This window comes from Syngnathoides biaculeatus, chromosome 10 (genome assembly GCF_019802595.1).
Source record: "Syngnathoides biaculeatus isolate LvHL_M chromosome 10, ASM1980259v1, whole genome shotgun sequence".
NCBI classification, from domain to species: domain Eukaryota; kingdom Metazoa; phylum Chordata; class Actinopteri; order Syngnathiformes; family Syngnathidae; genus Syngnathoides; species Syngnathoides biaculeatus.
This window is the reverse complement of record NC_084649.1, coordinates 1,440,001-1,460,735: the sequence shown is the minus strand read 5'-3', so window position 1 is coordinate 1,460,735 and position 20,735 is coordinate 1,440,001. Positions and strand designations below refer to the sequence as shown.

The 20,735-nt window shown below is 41.7% G+C and overlaps 1 protein-coding gene across 1 annotated transcript in view; it reads left to right on the top strand.

Moving 5' to 3' along the window:
- The first annotated feature begins 4,000 nt into the window (after nucleotides 1-4,000).
- Nucleotides 4,001-20,735, top strand: part of phactr3b (phosphatase and actin regulator 3b) — a 67,785-nt gene continuing 51,050 nt past the window's right edge. The window contains exons 1-3 of the mRNA XM_061833765.1: nucleotides 4,001-4,109; nucleotides 20,318-20,476; nucleotides 20,603-20,677. Of these exons, the coding sequence (XP_061689749.1) occupies nucleotides 4,001-4,109; nucleotides 20,318-20,476; nucleotides 20,603-20,677 (343 nt within the window). The remainder of the gene's footprint in view (nucleotides 4,110-20,317; nucleotides 20,477-20,602; nucleotides 20,678-20,735) is intronic.

The following is a 20,735-nucleotide window of genomic DNA, read 5'->3' as shown; positions in this document are numbered from 1 at the left end:
TATCCAACCTGGTCACTCCGAGCGAGAACCTCAACATCTTCATTTCTGCCACCTCCAGTTCTGCTTCCTGTTGTTTCTTCAGTGCCACTGTCTCTAATCCGTACATCATGGCCGGCCTCACCACTGTTTTGTAAACTTTGCCCTTCATCCTAGCAGAGACTCTTCTGTCACATAACACACCAGACAGCTTTCGCCAGCTGTTCCAACCTGCTTGGACCCGTTTCTTCACTTCCTTACCACACTCACCATTGCCCTGGATTATTGACCCTAAATATTTGAAGTCGTCCACCCTCGCTATCTCTTCTCCCTGTAGCCTCACTCTTCCCCCTCCACTTTTCTCATTCACGCACATATATTCTGTTTTACTTCAGCTAATCTTCATTCCTCTCCTTTCCAGTGCATGTCTCCATCTTTCTAATTGCTCCTCTGCATGCTCCCTGCTTTCACTGCATATCACAATATCATCTGCGAACATCATGGTCCAAGGGGATTCCAGTCTAACCTCATCTGTCAGCCTATCCATTACCACTGCAAACAGGAAGGGGCTCAGAGCTGATCCCTGATGCAGTCCCACCTCCACCTTAAATTCCTCTGTCACACCTAAGGCACACCTCACCATTGTTCTGCTGCCATCATACATGTCCTGTACTATTTTGACATACTTCTCTGCCATACCAGACTTACGCATGCAGTCCCACAGTTCCTCTCTTGGTACTCTGTTATAGGCCTTCTCTAGATCCACAATGACACAATGTAGCTCCTTCTGACCTTCTCTGTACTTTTCCACTAGCACCTTTCTGACTTCCCCCTTGGTAATCATTGCCACTTCCTGGTCCTTCACACTTGCCTCTTCAACTCTTCCTTCTCTCTCGTTTTCTTCATTCATCAACTTCTCAAAGTATTCTTTCCATCTATTTAGCACACTACCGGCACCAGTCAACACATTTCCATCTCTATCCTTAATTACCCTTACCTGCTGCACATCCTTCCCATCTCTATCCCTCTGTCTGGCCAACCTGTAGAGATCCTTTTCTCCTTCTTTCGTGTCCAACCTGGTGTACATGTCTTCATATGCCTCTTGTTTAGCCTTTGCCACTTCTACCTTTGCCCTACGTCACATCTCAATGTATTCCTTTCGCCTCTCCTCAGTCCTCTCAGTATCCCACTTCTTCTTCGCTAATCTCTTTCCTTGTATGACTCCTTGTATTTTGGGGTTCCACCACCAAGTCTCCTTCTCCCCTTTCCTACCAAAAGACACACCAAGTACTCTCCTGGCTATCTCTCTGATTACCTTGGCTGTCGTAGTCCAGTCTTCCGGGAGCTTCTGCTTTCCATCGAGAGCCTGTCTTACCTCTTTCCGAAAGGCCGCACAACATTCTTCCTTTTTCAGCTTCCACCACACGGTTCTCTGCTCTACTTTTGTCTTCTTAATCTTCCTACCCACCACCAGAGTCATCCTACACACTACCATCCTATGCTGTCGAGCTACACTCTCCCCTTCCACTACTTTACAGTCAGTAACCTCCTTCAGATTACATCGTCTGCACAAAATATAATCCACCTGCGTGCTTCTAGCTCTTGTAGGTCACTATTTGTTCCTCCCTCTTCTGAAAATAAGTGTTCACTACAGCCATCTCCATCCTTTTTGCAAAGTCTACCACCATCTGTCCCCCAAAGTTCCTTTCCTGGACACAGTACTTACCTATCACTTCTTCATCGCCCCTGTTTCCTTTACCAATATGTCCATTACAATCTGCACCAATCACAACTCTCTCGCTGTCTGGGATGCTCAGAACTACTTCATCTAGTTCCTTCCAGAATTTCTCTTTCAACTCTAGGTCACATCCTACCTGTGGGGCATAGCCGCTAACCACATTATACATAACACCCTCAATTTCAAATTTTAGTCACTCGATCTGATACTCTTTTCACCTCCAAGACATTCTTAGCCAGCTCTTCCTTTAAAATAACCCCTACTCCATTTCTCTTCCAATCTATTCCGTGGTAGAATAATTTAAACCCTGCTCCTAAACTTCTAGCCTTACTTCGTTTCCACCTGCTCTCTTGGATGCACAGAATATCAACTTTTCTCCTAATCATCATGTCAACCAACTCCTGAGCTTTTCCTGTCATAGTCCCAACATTCAAAGTCCCTACACTCAGTTGTAGGCTCTGTGCATTCCTCTTTTTCTTCTGACGATGGATCCGGTTTCCTCCTCTTCTTTGTCTTCGACCCACAGTAGCTGAATTTCCACCGACGCCATGCAAGTTAGCAGTGCCGGGGGCGGCCGTTGTTAACCCGGGCCACGACCGATCCGGTATGGGATTCTTTAGATAAATGCTCATATTTGTTTGGCACAGTTTTTACGCCGGAGGCCCTTCCTGACACAACCCTCTGCATTTATCCGGGCTTGGGACCGGCCTACAGATTGTACTGGTTTGTGCCCCCATAGGGCTGCATTCAGCTGCTTATTATAATAATAATTATTAGTAGTAGTAGTACAAGGAGGAAAAGGAGGAGGATTAATCTCGAGAGGCACTATTAATCCACAATACAGGGTCACTCACAGTATTACAAATTCATTCCCACACATCTCCCCAAAACACAAAGTAAGCATGAAATTAGAAGGGCACATACAGCCAAACAGCCATTCATGCTCACATTCATGCCCCCTGTTTCCATTTCACTGAATAAGACAGTTTTTGAAATGTGGAAGGAAATCTGTAGAAAATCTATGCAAGGAGGGAGAGAATAGAAACTCCACAGACACAACGGATACACATTGGAACCTGGTAACTGTTATCTTACCACTCTTCAACTATGTGTTCGGTTAATTCATATTTAGTTTTTTTTTTTATTTTAACTTCATGGCAGTAAATGGAGCATCGATGTCAGGGGGGCATCATTTTATGTGGTCCACTTAAGCAAAAAAATAAAATAAATCATAGTTTACTTCACTATTCTTGCTGAATAGATTTCTTTTCCTATTTTGGTAGTTGTCTCCTAAACTTGCAATTTATTGAGTATCTGTAGTTTTAACATAAACAAACACCCCCCCCTCTCAAAAAAAAAAATCACTTCTGAACATTAACTGAACAATAGTTGTTTCTCTCATTAAATATTTGCCTTCCAAAATGTTTATGACTTCTGTCTTCAAATTCAATTTGTTGCTGATATATAAACACAATGAAATGCGTGTCGTTGGTGTGACTTTCAGCATGTTTCACCAGGGGTCGCCACAGAGAGTCACATTTGACTCTGCATTTATTTCCCCATTTATTTGTATATAATAAAAATAATTATGACCGGCATATGGAGGGTTCGGGCCAAGATCAGCATAAAACGCATGTTCCAGTTCACTCCCACAGTGCGTCGATACCCGTATTAAAATATGACAAACACATCTATGCTTTTTTTTTTTAACTATCACATATAGCCCCTATGCGGGAAATCCCAATTGCAATGTGCCCCGTGACGAAAACGAGTCATTCAGTGGACATTTTTGGCTAATTTGGAAAACTACTGCATTCATTCATATTCATAAAAATTCAACCAGCTTTCAAATCCACCCCCCCCCCAAAAAAAAACAACAAAAAAAACCAAAACAAAAAAACAGAAACTTAAAATTTAATATTGTGTTGTTGGTTATTTTTCTTGCCCATGCACAACCTCTACATAGGTGTTCCATCACCGACCCACAAGCATGCAAACATTGAAGAAAGCAATCCTGTCACATACTCTTGCCACAATGGGTTAATGTCGCTGACGAGAAATGGTTAATAGTGTTGTAAGTATCTGTGGGTGTACGAGTGGTACTTGAAGGCGGCATGATGCGACGTGTGTGATGACTTTCCTCGCGCTGCTTCTCAGCGAGGACCAGAAACCGCAGCATTGCACTGGATCAGCTGCATTATTACATCGTCTGCACCACTTGATGCTGGTCACCTTTGTCGGCCCTGGGCACGACTGCCGGCTCTGCCTTCGGTTTTTCTCTTTGTCATGGCATCGTCGAACTACCCTGGAGATGAGTGCATCTTCCAGCGGGGGAGATCTCAGAGTGACCCGAGCAGCACCACCGAGGTCCGCCTGGGTGAGGCGCACCAAGTAGGTAAGAAGGGAAGGTGGCACTGACACTTTCGTGTATTCGCTAGCTTGGTAAGGAAATGTTAGTTCACGCCCAGGGTCATTTGCAGCGCCTTCTGCGCATCGGTCAAATAACACAACAGAGATGATCAGTAGAGAACGCGCGTCACGACATGGCTTCGTTTTGCGTGTACAGTTTGAGTCAGTATGAGTATGTTCAGAGTATTTGATAATACATTTTTAGAAAAATAACAGATCCTGTCCAACTGGTGTGTTGTAGTCAGAGATGAAGTGATTTCCCCTTACAGTCACTCTGGAATCCATGAGGTTGACGATCATACCCACATTCATAATCATGATTATTTTAATGTACCTTATGGGTCCCCAGCTGAGTTCTCATCTACACCTTTAAAATAACCTATTTTTTACCATGACACCAATTTGGCTGTAAAACTGCTTTTTCATGAATTATAGAAATATATTGGTATAATGCAGGTAAACGAGCCATTATTTGTTTTACTGTAGTCATTTGGGGTACAGGGTTTACAGATTGGGAGCAAAATCTGCCATCACATATGGCTTGCAGTATGTTGTATCGAAGTGCTCCTTGTGTATTTGGTTGTTTCCATGGTGATAGAAATGGTAGGAGGCAGTACTTGGCTTTCTAAATGTTGGCTGTCATGGTGTTTGTTTCACTAACTGGACATTTAGCTTCGGAAGACAAAGTGTAAAACTGGAAGATTTTAGCAGTTAAATATCACAGATGGAGTTAGATTTTCCTGTAGTTTTAATGTAATGTAGTTAACACAGATCTAGTGACTCTAGATAGATTTCCCTGACATTTCAGCGGGAGCATCTCGATAAAGTACTATAAATGATATCAATTTGGCTGAATCTGTGGTCAGTGGTATGTCTTAATGAAAAGGTTATATGATCAAATCTGTCAGCCTGTGTAACACAAGTGTAGAGTTTGCATCCTGCACTTGTGTGGGTTTTTGTTTCCATGTATTGTACTCAATATAGTATACTATAGTATTCCCCCACACTCCAAAAACTAGGATGTCAAAGCCATTTTACAATTGTGAATGGCTGTGTCTATAACAACATGATTGATGGGCAGTTAGTTTGTCTTATATACGCTTATTATTTCTTGATATATTCAGTGAAGAAAATGAGTATTTAAACTCGCTGCTATATTGCAAGTTCTCCCACTTAGAAATCATGGAGGGGTCTGAAATTTTCATTGTAGGTGCATGTCCACTGTGAGGGATAATCTAAAAAGAAATTGCCACCCAGCTTGGTGAAAAATGTTCCACTGTTGGAGCAATCATGAGAAAATGGAAGAAGCTAAACATGACGGTCAGTCTCGATTGGAGTGAAGCTCCATGCAAGATATCACCTCATGGGGTCTCAATGATCCTTAGAAAGGTGAAAAATCAGCCCAGGACGACACAACAGGTCGTCCTGGGCTGATTAAGTTTGCCAATTACCATTTGGATGATACAGAGGAGTCATGGGAGAAGGTTTTATGGTCAGATGAGACCAAAATTGAACTTTTTGGTCATAATTCTACTAACCGTGTTTACAGGAAAACCAATGATGAGTTCCATCCCAACAACACCATCCCAACTGTGAAGCATGGGGGTGGTAGTATCATGCTTTGGCGGGGTTGTCTGCTCATGGGACAAGACGACTGCACTGTATGAAGTAGAGGATGACCGCGGCCATGTATTGTAAGATTTTGGGGAACAACCTCTTCCCCTAAGTCAGAGCATTGAAGATGCGTCGTGGCTGGGTCTTTCAACATGACAATGGCCCGAAGCACACAGCCAGGAAAATGAAGGAGTGACTCCGTAAGAACCATATCAAGGCTCTGGCTTGGCCTAGCCAGTCTCTAGACATAAACCCAGTTGAAAATCTATGGAGGGAAATGAAACTCTGTATTTCTCAGCGACAGCCCAGAAACCCGTCTGATCTAGAGAAGATATGTGTGGAGGAGTGGGCTAAAATCCCTCTTGCAGTGTGTGCAAACCTGGTGAACAACAACAGGAAACATTTGACCTCTGTAATTGCAAACAAAGGCTACTGTACCAAAGATTAACATTGGTTTTCTCAGGCGTTCAAATACTTACTTGCAGCTGTATCACACAAATAAATCATTAAAAAATCATACATTGTGATTTCTGGATTTTTCTTTTTGGATTGTCTTTCTCACAGTGGACATGCACCTCCAATGAACATTTCAGACCGCTTCATGATTTCTATGTGGGAGAACTTGCAATATAGCAGGATGTTCAAATACTTATTTTCTTCATGGTACACCCTCTTAGGGCTGTGCAATTGGGCAATTTGTTGGAAATGTGGTGTTAAAAAAGTAGTAGTGCAGCATTCAATCGGTGAGGTCGTCAATTTTGTGGTGTGTGGTGAAGAGATAAGAGCGCAGCCTGAGGTGTAGGGTAGGTGCAATAAAAGCCCATTTATACACTTGTACAAGGTTTACGTCTGTATTTTTCTGTACATGATGCCCAGAGACATAGAACAGAGAGGATATTGAAGTATTGTACATGAGATATTGTTGAGTCTCTGGCCTCCATTTTGAATCCGGCACTTGACACTTTGCGAGGGCTGTCTTGGTTACATAATGTGAAACTGGCAGGATCGCCCCATGACGCATCATTCTTTTAACTCTAAGTCAACTTCAAAGAGAGCCTCCAGAACAACTGCAGCAAAATTGATCTGTTGCTGATGACTTCTGCAGGAAGGATATGGAAGATAATACAGTAGTAATATATCAAATGTAATATTTCTTTAGCACTTCTAGCACTTATTGGGCTCTGATGTATTGAGATATTTGTGAGTAAACGTTTTTGCTAAATAAGAGAGAACTTATTTGGATTGGTGGGAGTAAAGTCAAATTTCCCCATGTATTCACAACCTTAAACTGATATTTTGATGTGATACAGTTGTCATTTAAGTCATATCACCTGAGATGTGTTTTGATCAATGCTTTTGTCTCTCAGAGACGGAGTAGGATTTTCTCTGAAAGCCATAAGCACTTACTACGGTAGATAATTACAATACCATTTGTTCTCATAGTATGCATAATGAGCTGTGCTAGAGATGCATTAGTGCTGTCTGAACATTGCATCGCAATTGAAATGTTGGCTCTATACTCTAGCAAACATATAGTGAAAGGACCCTGACTAGAACGCTTTCATTCAACTGAACATGGAGGGTTGTTGTAGGCCATTCCAAGTGTTGTACAATGAGTGCCCCTCCCCAGACAGCAAGTCACTCATAAATAAGGCAGCGTTTGTCCGTTTGAACAATGAAAGGTGCATTTTGTTCAGATGTGATGGGGAAATTATAATGAGATATAACAATGGAATCTTGGACCCCAAAGCAGACCACAAATCATGACCAATTAAACATAGTTTTATTGAACAGTGGTAGCATGTTATTGTGATAAACAAAGAAAAAATACCAATGAAAAACAAGGAAGCCAAATAGTATGCTTGACTGATTACAGAAACAATAGAAAATTGTTATGGACAGACGCACCGTGGAAGGAAAATGCTACCAAATAGGAAAGAAACTAAATCTTAATTGCATAAGTTAAGAAAAATGAACTAGCCCAATCGAGGACAACCCTGACACTAATCAAAGCTAACAACCAAACGCCAGAAGAGACAAATGCTAACAATTAAGCAGTATCCATCTTATGTGTTTTCTGAGCCGCTTATCCTCACAAGGGTTGTGAGAGTACTGGAGCCTAAACCAGCTATCTTCGGACAGGAAGCAAGGTACACCCTGAACTGGTTGCCAACCAATCGCAGGGCAACAAACAAACATGTTATTACAATATAGAATATGGTCACTGAAAGGACCAGCGGAGTAAGACACCTCCATATTAAATCAATGACATTTGAAGTAATTTCTTCCAGTATGCTCATGAACTCAGTCACTGGGTACCTCTCATGTATACAGTACATCAACTCTCAAGATTACATCCAAATGGGGGTAAACATTAATGCAATTCCATCACTTCAAATGCAAAACTTAAAAAGCAGACATGGGCATGCAAAATGGACTGAAGTGTTGTGAGAGAAAACATGGATGGAACTGAGTACAATAAGAATACACGGTATGAAATTTTCTTTTTTTTTGATGGGAATAGAGTTCTTTTTAGGATGGTTCGTGAACTCTGTTTCAAATGTGACACAAAAAACACAATAAACCGTTTTAAGATTTACTCTACTGTATCTGTGAATTGCACTTCACCGGTGCCAGACTATGAATTTGTTGGGGGAGGGTTGATAGTATATGAGTGAGTGTGTGTACGTGTATGTATATATAAATATGTGTACTTTTTAATCTTTATTGTTTGAGTGATTTGTTTTTATTGAATGTATTCAAATAAGTCATTCATTACAACAAACAGTAAATTTTTAAAAAATGGAAAGAAGATCACTAGTCTTCATTTATGTGTTCAAATGGAGTTAGGAAGAAAAAAAACACACCTAGTCCTACTATCATTTAATTTCACAATTGTGAATTTTCCTTGTTCTCCCCGTGCCTGCGTGGGTTTCTCCGGGCACTCCAGTTTCCTCCCACATCCCGAAAACATGGATTAATTGGGGACTCTAAATTGCCCCGAGGTGTGATTGTGAGTGCGACGGTAGTCTGTCTCCATGTGCTCTCCGATTGGGTGCCAACCAGTGTACCCTTTCTCCTGCCCCTTGACAGCTGGGATAGGCTCCGGCACTCCTGTGACCCTTGTGAGGATAAGCGGCTAAGAAAATAGATTGATATATTTTATTGTCATATTCTATTGAGAGGAATTTAGTTGACTGGTCCAAAATCTGTCGTCTGGTCCACAAATTGAATTCAGCTCTGTCAAGAAGGGTTTTTTAACAGCAGTAGCTAGAAAAAGTAACCAGAGGAGTTAATTCTTGCCAGAGCACATTTAACTAACTATTAAATGTGGTGTATGTAGAGTTTTGAAACCCTGCACTGAAGTAGATATCATTTAAAAATGTTAGAATATAATCTGGACACAGTGAAGAAATTGGCAGAACTACCAAATTATAATACATATGCTATGTTACTGTCAATAAAAAAAGCATTTAAAGATATTCCACTCTGCTATTTATGAAAGCCTGAATCTCTAGTTTGTGAAGATATAGTAGTCAGTCAGTCAGTCAGTCAGTCAGTCAGTCAGTCAATCAATCAAGTGAAGCCACATTATACTGGAATGCTTCAGAAATATTTGGATACAAATGAGCACTTTAATACAGCACTGCTGATCTAACACATATTTCTCTGTTCTCTCCCTGGTGTCTCACCACACCCACCATCCATCATGTATAGTGTAAATGATGAAGGACCACACCAGTGATGCTTTACCACTGCAGTGTCAACAGAATAAGAAAAACACCAACACGTTCTGTTATTTATAGTTATAGTCTTCATGAAAAATGCACTTTTCTATTGTACCATTGCTTTTGGACGTTTTTAGAATCTGAAATTATCTAAATTTTAGATCATTCAAATACTTGATTGGGTTAGGCCCATGCTTATTCTTTATTGGAAGGGGGGCAATGCAGTACATTTTTCCCAGCAGCTCAGGCTTGTGGACTCAATAACAAGGGAGGAATTCAGTGGCAGAAGATAAATTACACGAATAACATTAATGTCAGATAGTTGAATGGACAGGTCAGGGCTAGAATAGAGTAGAGGAGAGCAGAATCCAATCCAATAAAATACAATAGATCTTCTTTTAACAGATCTTATTTACTTTTATTTTTACTGTTATACTCAACACATCTTACTTCCATTTTGAATGTATATTAGTTTTGCTTTGTTTGTAATTGAATATAGGTCAATATCTGTATTTTAGTGCTGTCTTCTTCTGGTGAGTGAAAGACATTTCTACCGCATCATCTATCAATTTTCTTCACCGCTTCTCCTCACGAGGGTCGCGGGGAGTGCTGGAGCCTATCCCAGCTGTCAACGGGCAGGAGGCAGGTTACACCCTGAACTGGTCACCAACAAATCGCAGGGCACATAGAGACTAACAGCTGCACTCACAATCACACCAAGGGGCAATTTACAGTGTCTAATTAATGTTGCATGTTTTTGGGATGTGGGAGGAAACCCGACTGCCCGGAGAAAACCCACGCAGGCATGGAGAGAACACACAAACTCCACACAGGTGAGTTGGGATTTGGACCCTGGCCCTCAGAACTGTGAGGTCAACGATCTACAGCTGTTCCACCGTGCCGCCCATTTCCACCACAGTGGACAATAAATAATTATTCTATTCTAGTCTAAATGTAAAAAATAAAACAAAAATGCACATATACACAAGCAGTCAATTGGATATGCAGTGCAAAAAAAGTCCAAAATGCAACAGTAGTGGCGGTTAGTAAGAGGGAGAAATTGTAATGTCCTTCTTTGAAATGTTCCATTCTGATGGCCTGGTGGATGGAATTGTGACAGAACCTGGTGGTCCTGGACCAAGTGCTACGGAATCTCTTTCCAGTGGCCAGCAGGGAAAACAGAGCATATTGGAGTCATTAATTACATTATTGAGGTTTTAAATGCTGTTATACCCCACCTCAGTTGTACCCCACCTCACACACAATTTGCTGGAATCGGCTACAGTACACCCACAAACCTAGTTAGGATAAGCGGTACAGAAAATGAATAAAGGAATGAATACTACATTATTTTGAGTAATGTTGCTGACCAGTGAGTGATAGTATGAATTTGAATATGAACTCTCTATTTGTGCCCAGTGACTGACTACCAGTTCATTCAGGGCATTTGACACACAGTCTTCAAGCCTTGCGACTGTTGAATGAAATCCATATTCACAGAGTAGTCTGTGGCTTTGTTTATATTTGCTTACTGCTTGTATCCCAGAGGAGAAATCCAGCCATTAACTTTTATTGTCTGTGATGTACTCAGCTTTCCTGCTGTGTTTGAATGGCCCTTAAGAAGATCAATATTGGACCGCAAAGCTTCTGTTTACATGTCTAGTAATGTTGGCTGAATAATTGATCATTAAGTGCAACCGAATGCGTGCGGCTCATTTAAAAACAATCGCCGACCACAGGATTAGATACGCCTTCACATCTTTCACATTTCAGAATGATACAGGACATCAAAGATAACAAACCAACAACTGAGTGAGTGAGTGAGTTTAAGGGTTTTTTCATGTTAATCCTGTTAGCAATATTTGCACGTAGCTCCACTTCACTAATCTCTCCACCTCTTCGATTCTGTGCCCAAACCCAAAGCCACTACTATTGTGCAGAAGATATGCACCTATACAACGTCGTGAGGGTGTGGTTTCCAAGTGCTATTTTATGGAGCAAATCTGTGCTCTCCTCACAAGTCATCTTTCAGACTTTGAATTGCCGGCACACACCCTTGGAATGTTGGAGATTACAAAGCAAAACAGAGAACTATATTTACAAAGTACATTTCATCCACGAGGTAACTCAATGTGCATTGCACGATTACTGTAAAAGCATTTGAAAACAATGAAAAAACAAAAAACAATTTAAAACAAAGAGATAAAAGTAAAATACAATAAAAAAAGTACATCTTAACAAAGATCTATTAAAAGTGGAGATGCTTTGAGAAACATGACAAAAAGGAAGAGTTTTTTTAACCAGGATCTCAAAACATTCACACTTGGGGCTGATGTCACTTCTGTTAGCGACTTATTCCATTTGTGTGCAGCATAATAGCTAAATGCTCCTTCACCATGTTTGCTTTGAACTCTGTGCTCCACTATTTGACCTGAGTCTGTACATCTTAGAGCCCTACTGGGTTTATATAAACATTAGCATTTCTTTCATGTATTCAGGACCAAAACCATTTAGTGATTTATGGACCAGTATCATAATTTTAAAATCTATTCTAAAGCTGACTGGGAGCCAGTTCAGGGTGTACCCTGCCTCCTGCCCGTTGACAGGTCGGATAGGCTCCAGCTCTCCCCGCGACCCTTGTGAGGATAAGTGGGTAAGAAAATGGATGGATGGATGGATGTTTTGATCTCAATGTTCTAGTCAGAACCCAAACTGTAGCATTCTGAATGAGCTGTAGCTCTTGAATGCTATTTTGGGAGAGTGAAGTCACAAGACGATTACAGTAGTCCATTACTGTATGCTTGACATTAAAACGTGGATTCTCCAGGTCTGCTTGGCAAATGCAAGCATTCATCTTGGCTATATTCTTCAAAGGGCAGAAGGTCGATTTAGTAATTGATTTGACAAGACTACTGATATATTTTTTGGATTATAGGCTGCCACTTTTCCGGCGCTGTGTATTCTGCAGCCTATGGAAGGTTGCGGCTAAAATATAGACGTTTTTGTCGCTAGTGGCTATCAATTTAAACATACAATAAAAATCTTTTTTCGAACATAATGGATAAAATATGACTGTTCCCTATAATGCACTAGGGTTTGGGCATGTGCAGATACAGTGAAGAAAATAAGTGTTTGAACCCCCTGCTATATTGCAAGTTCTCCCACTTAGAAATCATGGAGGGTTCTGAAACTTTCATCATAGGTGCATGTCCACTATGAGAGAGATAATCGAAAAAGAAAAATGCAGAAATCACAATGGATGATTTTTAGCGATTTATTTGTGTGATACAGCTGCAAATAAGTATTTGAACACCTGTCTATTAGCTAGAATTATGAGCCTCAAAAACCTCTTAGCTCGCCTCGAAAAGTCCACCTACACTCTATGCATTACCCTGAATCAGATGCACCTGTTTGAGGTCATTAGCTGCATAACGACACCTGTCCACCCCATACAATCAGTAAGACTCGAACTTGTAACATGGCCAAGACCAAAGAGCTCTCCAAAGACACCAGAGACAAAATTGTACAACAACACACAGCTGGAAAGGGCTACAGAGAAATTGCCACCCAGCTTGGTGAAAAATGTTCCACTGTTGGAGCGATCATGAGAAAATGGAAGAAGCTAAACATGACGGTCAGTCTCGGTTGGGGTGAAGCTCCATGCAAGATAACCCCTCGTGGGGTCTCAATGATCCTTAGAAAGGTGAAAAATCAGCCCAGGACGACACGACAGGACTTGGTCAATGACCTGAAAAGAGCTGGGACAACCGTTTTCAAGGTGACTGTTGGTAACACACTAAGATGTCATGGTTTGAAATCATGCATGGCACGGAAGGTTCCCCTGCTTAAACCAGCACGTCAAGGAATGTCTTAAGTGTGACAATGACCATTTGGATGATACAGAGGCATCATGGGAGAAAGTTCTGTGGTAAGATGAGACCAAAATTGAACTTTCTGGTCATTACATTTATAGCATTTAGCTATTATGCTGCACACAAATGGAATAAGTTGCCAACAGAGGTGAGGTCAGGCCCAAATGTGAATGTTTTTAAATCCAGGTTAAAAACTTTTTTCTCATGCTTTTTGGAAACTATCCACTTTTTGCTGATATTACTTGCACTGTATGAGGCCCCATAGCTCAGTGGTTAGAGCACTGCTTTGGTAAACCAGGGGTTGTGGGCTTCTATCCCACTGGGGCCTCCACTCTCTGAGAAGGGTTGCGTGAGGAAGGGCATCCGGCGTAAAAATTGTGCCAAACATATATATGCGTTCATCTGAGATGACACGCTGTGGCGACCCCGAAAGGGACAAGCCGAAAGAAACACACACACTTGCACTGTATGCGGTTTTTATTGTCTTTTGTTTGTCGTTTTTATTGTTTTTATCCCATTTTAAATGTTTTATCTCTTTGTTTTCAAATGCCTTTAATGAGTTAGCTCATGTATGAAATGCGCTAAGCAAATACATTTGCTTTGCTTTGCTTCGGTTTAATTCTACTAATCGTGTTTGGAGGAAGACGAATGATGAGTTCCATCCCAAGAACACCATCCCTACTGTGAAGCATGGGGGTGGTAACATGCTTTGGGGGTGTTTTTCTGCACATGGAACAGGACGACAGCACTGTATTAAGGAGAGGATGACTGTGGCCATGTATTGTGAGATTTTGGGGAACAACCCCTTTCCCTCAGTCAGAGCATTGAAGATGGGTCGTACCAGGGTCTTTCAACATGACAATAACCCGAAGCACACAGCCAGGAAAACCAAGGAGTGGCTCCGTAAGAAGCATATCAAGGTTCTGGCATGACCTAGCCAGTCTCCAGAACTAAACTCAATAGAAAATATTTGGAGGGAGCTGAAACTCTGTCTTTCTCAGCGACAGCCCAGAAACTCATCTGATCTAGAGAAGATCTGTGTGGAGGAGTTGGCCAAAATTCCTCTTGCAGTGTGTGCAAACCTGGTGAACAACTACAGGAACCGTTTGACCTCTGTAAATGCAAACAGAGGCTCCTGTACCAAATATTAACATTGTTTTTCTCTGGTGTTCAAATACTTATTTGCAGTTGTATCACACAAATAAATTGTTAAAAAAAACATACATTGTGATTTCTGTATTTTTCTTTTAAGATTAGCTCTCTCACAGTGGACATGCACCTGCGATGAAAATTTCAGACCTCTCAATGATTTCTAAGTGTGAGAACTTGCAATATAGCAGGGGGTTCAAATACTTACTATTTCTCGACACTTTACCATCCGTGTCTAGAAAAAGAAGAAGAGTCTACCTGACTTTCCGCTTCTCTGTACCAGCTTTTCAATGTTTATTTTTCTGGACTGACACCAGGCTATAAAACAGACAGCAACGAACTGTATTTTGCAGCTCATTCATCTTCTACTGTCCATCTACCCATTTTCTGAGCCGCTAATGCTCCTGAGGATCGCGGGAGCTCTGGAGTCTATCCCAGCTGTCATCGGGCAGGAGGCAGGGTACAATCTGAACTGGTTGCCAGCCAATCGCAGGGCATATAGAGATACACAACAGTCACACTCACAATCACACTTAGAGGCAATTTAGTGTCTCCAATGAATGCACGTTTTTGGAATGTGGGAGGAAACCGGAATGCCCACACAAGCTCCGGGAGAACATACAAACTCCACACAGATGGGCCTGGGATTTGAACCCCAGTCCTCAGAACTGTGAGACTAATGCTTTACACCAGTGCTGGGAAAGTATTCTTTTAGACCATACCTTTTGCACACAAAGTTACATATACAAAAACATTTGGCAGCATAGAAGAGTCTGGTGCGTCTTGATGGAAAAAAAAATCAAACTTTGGGACCCAACTCCTGTGATTGATTTATTGATAGATTGCTTGGTTGATTGAGATTGGTATTTTGCCAACATTATTTAGATTTTGGGCGGAAATTGTTGGCCTCACAGTTCTGAGGTCCCTGGTTCAATCCCGGACCCACCTGTGTTTAGACTAGAAGAGAATAATTATTTATTGTCCACTGTGGTGGAAATGGGCGGCACGGTGGAACAGCTGTAGATCGTTGGGCTCACAGTTCTGAGGGCCGGGGTCCAAATCCTGTCCCACCTGTGTGGAGTTTGCATGTTCTCTCCGTGTCTGCCTGGGTTTTCTCCGGGCACTCCGGTTTCCTCCCACATCCAAAAAACATGCAATATTAATTGGACACTCTAAATTAACCCCTAGGTGTGATTGTGAGTGCGGCAGTTTGTCTCTATGTGTCCTGCAATTGGCTGGCAACCAGTTCAGGGTGTACCCCGCCTCTTGCCCGTTAACAGTTGGGATAGGCTCCAGCACTCCCGCAACCCTTGTGAGGACAAGTGGCTAAGAAAATGAATGAATGGATGGCTGGATATTGAGTTTTTGATGAGTGCGCAGTGCTTCAAATAACCACTTGAAGAGTGTGCACTGCTTTGGTTGCATTTCCCCCTCGTGGTATCCTCCTGGGCGGGGTCCACATGGCGCTTGACTCCTGCAGCCTCCTCCAGCTGCTTTTTCTCTCCCGATTCCAACAACCCCGGATCGCTGTGAAAGCACCTTTTCAGCTTTTTATCCTTTTACTTTCGTAGTTCGCTGTGGAATTACAGTTTTCAATAACGGGTGGCCAGAAGAGTATAGCGGTGCAGCGTTTTACACGTGAGTCGCATTTTCTGGGTATTTGATTCGCCCAGTACTACTGAGTTTGATGTTCTTTCGCTTAATTTACTCATAAAAACATGTTTCTGTTGCGCGTGATGACAAAAAAAATGCTAATAATACTTGTTTTTGTTATATTGAGCAACAGTCATCCAGCAGCATTGAATGCAGAATTGAGCATGTGTTTGATGGATGTGCAGTACTACTACCACTTGCCGTAATGTTCCGTTTCCTGAATGGTGCTTGATTTCTCTGCTGTGTGCTCACAGAAATATACAAGCACCAAACAGTTTTAAATAAATATTTCAAGAAAAGTTGCAAATTAAAAATACAGTGGCTTACATTATGCATTATTATATGCTGAGCTATGATTGGCTGCATCTTTCTGTCTCTCTGTGTGGCAACAGCCTTCCCATCCACCCAGCAACTCCGTATTTCTTATGCTGTGGTGATTCTCTGCCTTCCAGGGTCTTTTTTTTCTTGCAACATTCAGTGTGGTAACCAGGGCAACGGCAGCCTGACCCTGGTGCGTGCTGTAATAGCTATGGCACGCTTGACCTAAATTTCTCATTGCATCATATGGAGGCAGACATTACTTGGGCAGTTGACCTGCTTCTGATTGTTGGTGGTCAAGGAGCTTTGAATTACTGTGAGTCAAAGCATTTATTTGATGACCGTGGAAGGAAGATGAGTGGCTGTGGTTCAGATTGTGTTTTTAATCATGTCTCTAGCTCGTTTTTCAATGCAGCCTTGGTTGGAAAATGGAAGAGCTACAACAGTTAGGAGCTTGCATGTTTTCATAAAAGTTCATGTTCAACGTAGTTGATTGAAACCGAAAGAAAACCTGTGTATTTGATACTTGATGATTTTATTTTGTAATTCCCACCGACTTTGGCATTTCTCTGGAAATATTCTTGTGGCTGGGGATGGTTAGTTTATATGCTTTATTTATTTCTTAGGGGACAAATAAGCAGGTTTGTGGATTTAGGAGTTGCTAACAGAGAAGTAAAGAATTCATGGAGCGGTGCTTGCGCAGCCCACGACTCAGCTGTTGGCTCCCTGAGGTGTCAGCATGATGTCAGAGCCAGACTGTGTATGAGTGCCTATTTTTGTTTGTTCTGGATGGAACATTGTTCCCACTGTACGTTCATTGTACCAGCATAGAAGTGGTCTCAGTAAACTTGGGTGCCCATCACGATGATCAGCCCTTTTGCATAGCACAGCTAACAAGTGCAGGGACAGCTGTTAGTGATCCTCCACTATCAGCACATTGGATGGTAGCTCTTCTCCTTCATAATATCAATGCTCATATACATTTTTGTCTACAGAATCAGCCTTAACAAACAGCTTTTCCTGCTTTACTTTCACATTATAATGAACACTAATCAGAAAAATCTACAATGTGAAAAAATCAACACAACTCTCTCATCGTCTGTGTTGAAGGTTCTGGTGACCCACAAAGCTTATTCGTAGGATTTCCCCCTTTTTTGGAGGCTAAAATTAGAAGTTTGTTTTCTGCTTGAGATTCAAACTGACTTACAAGACACATTTATTTCTCTAAAATATGTGAATGATTTACATTTAACCAGGTAAATATAAAAAAAGTGCAAACAACATGCATAAATATATAATAGAAACAGGAAAACAATGTTTAGGAGTTTGAAAAGAAGCAGCTGGCTTGTCATTTTTCTAGATCACTTATTGTTCAGGCAGGGCTGAGAGTGAAAGGCAAACTACACTCTAGACAGGCACCAGGCAATGAAAAGGGTGATTTTGAATGTGCCATTGATCAATGCAAACTTTATATAACTGTGAAATATTAAAGTACCAATGACACAGAATGCTCAATTACTCGCATTGAAGATTAGTATAATGTAATCAGTATTTTGACACCTTTTTTTGTGTAAGCAAATGAAAAGATTTCTTTGGGCACAAAGTAAAGTAAAACGTATGTGTTCAGCGTTTTTTTTTTTTTTTTTTTACCTTTAGAAAACCCCTTTATGTTGTCTTCAACATCAATCCATTTTCTAGACTGCTTGTCCTCATTATGTTTGCTGGTAAATTGGAGTCTAACTCAGCTGAGGTGGAGGAAATCCTGGACTGCTCGGTAGTCATAAGACTGGGATACGACTGCCAAGGTTTTCAGAGAGGCAGACAGGAAAGTACATGGTGTGTCTTCTCATGGGAAAGGGGAGAAGGTGACTTGGTGGTGGAACCCCAAAATACAGGAAGTCACCCAAGGCAAGAGATTAGTAAAGAAGAAGTGGGAAACGGAGAGGACTGAGGAGAGGCGAAGGGAATACATTGAGATGCGTCGTAGGGCAAAGGTAAAGGTGGCGAAGGCTGTGCAAGAGGCATATGATGACATGTACACCAGATTGGATACAAAAAAAGGAGAAAAGGATCTCTACAGGTTGCCCAGACAGAGGGATAGAGATGGGAAGGATGTGCAGCAAGTAAAGGTGATTAAGGATAGCGATGGAAATATGTTGACTGATGCCAGTAGTGTGCTAAGTAGATGGAAAGAGTACTTGGAGTTAATGAATGAAGAAAATTGTAGAGAAGGAAGAGTAGAAGAGGCCAACTTGAATGACCAGGAAGTGGCAATGATTAGTAAGGGGGAAGTTAGAAAGGCACTGATCAGGATGAAATGCGCAAGTCTGGTGTGAGAAATATGTTAGAATAGTACAGGACATGTATGAGAACAAAAGAACAGCGGTGAGATGTGCTGTAGGTGTGTCAGAGGAATTTAAGGTGGAGGTGGGACTGCATCAGGGATCCACCCTGAACCCCTTCCTGTATGCGGTGGAAATGGATGTGCTGACAGATGAGGTTAGACTGGATTCCCCTTGGACCATGATGTTCGCAGATGAAGTTTTGATCTGCAGTGAAAGCAGGGAGCAGGTAGAGGAACAATTAAAAAGATGGAGGCACACTGGAAAGGAGAGGAATGAAGATTAGCCGAAGTAAAACAGAATATATGTGCATGAATGAGAGGGGCGGTGGGGGAAAAGTGAAGCTCCAGGGAGAAGAGATAACAAGGGTGGACGACTTCAAATACTTGGGGTCAACAATCCAGAGCAATGGTGAGTGTGGTAAGGAAGTGAAGAGACGGGTCCAAGTGGGGTGGAACAGTTGGCAGAAGGTATCTGGTGTTCTCGGTGAGCAGAACTTGAGATAGCAGAAATGAAGATGTTGAGGTTCTCACTCAGAGTGAGCAGGTTGGATAGGATTAGAAATGAGCTCATTAGAGGGACAGACAAAGTTGGATGTGTTGGAGACAAAATTCGAGAGAGCAGACTTCGGTGGTTTGTACATGTCCAGAGGCGAGAGAGTGATTATATGGGTAGAAGTTGTGCTGAGAATGGAGCTGCCAGGCAAAAGAGCGAGAGGAAGACCAATGTGTTGAGGGAGGACATGAAGACTGTGGTTGTTAGTGAGGAAGATGCACGAGATAGGCTATGATGGAAAAAGATGACATGCGGGACAAGCCGAAAGGAAAAGAAGAAGAAAGTGTAAGGTGGATTCATTATTAATTAGCACACCTATATGTCCAAGTTCACATACACTTATTCCAGATGAGAAAACTATGTACCGTTTATAGTATTTTACAATTATTGCTGCACATGTTGATAAGAGTTGTGACTTAAGGTTTTGGTGTGGGCCCGAGGGTTTTCAGATTTCAAATTGGACCCTGGAACTTTTTAATTTACGGAATGATGAAGTTAGTGTTTGATTTGAATCATGTCAGACTGTTCCCATTGGGACTAATAAATGAATATGATCTCACTACATAAACCTTCCTATCATTGTCAAAACAGAGTTTTACAGTCTGGTTAATTTGGTCTTTGGACAGTACTGCAAGGAGCAGTTAAATGATAGAGGATGCTAATTTCCTCACAAATGTTGGTTTACTCCAACAATTTGTCCCCATCCACTTTTGAAATGACAGCTTCGCCCCTCTCTCAGACCATTTGAGTTTCACATAAAAAAATGCAATTCTTTCTCTCCTCACATCCTTACGGTCCCCTCCAAATTTAGACCAGAATCTACCGTATTTAGCATGTACCGGCTGTGACCCAAATACACGGCTCTCACATCATGAAGTCTCAGCCACTTGTATGAGAAGTTATAAGAATAAGATATTGCCTGGTTCTTATTTTAGAGTTCCACTGTCTGCTCTTGTCTTGAAGATGTGATGGAGCAACAGAGGGTGCTGCAGTCTGGCTGCCTGGTCTCAGGGGTTCGTACACCCCCTGTGAGACGCAACAGCAAGCTGGGCAACCTGGGACGCATCTTCAAGCCATGGAAATGGAGGAAAAAGAAAAATGAGAAGCTAAAGCCCTCAGTGGGTGAGTTTATTTCTTTTGTGTTAATCAATAATAGTATATACTGTACATTTAATTTGCACTTCAACTAGACTTTTACACTCTTCCTTTTAATTACTGGACTCTTTTCATGTGTGCTTTATTTTACAGTTGTGGAGAAAAAGGCAGTCGTACGACAGAAGCGAGATGACCTCCTTACACAGAACCCAGAGAAGATGGAAAGAGGTGCAAAAATAAGGCACACAATCACGCATGCGCGCGCACACACACACACACACACACA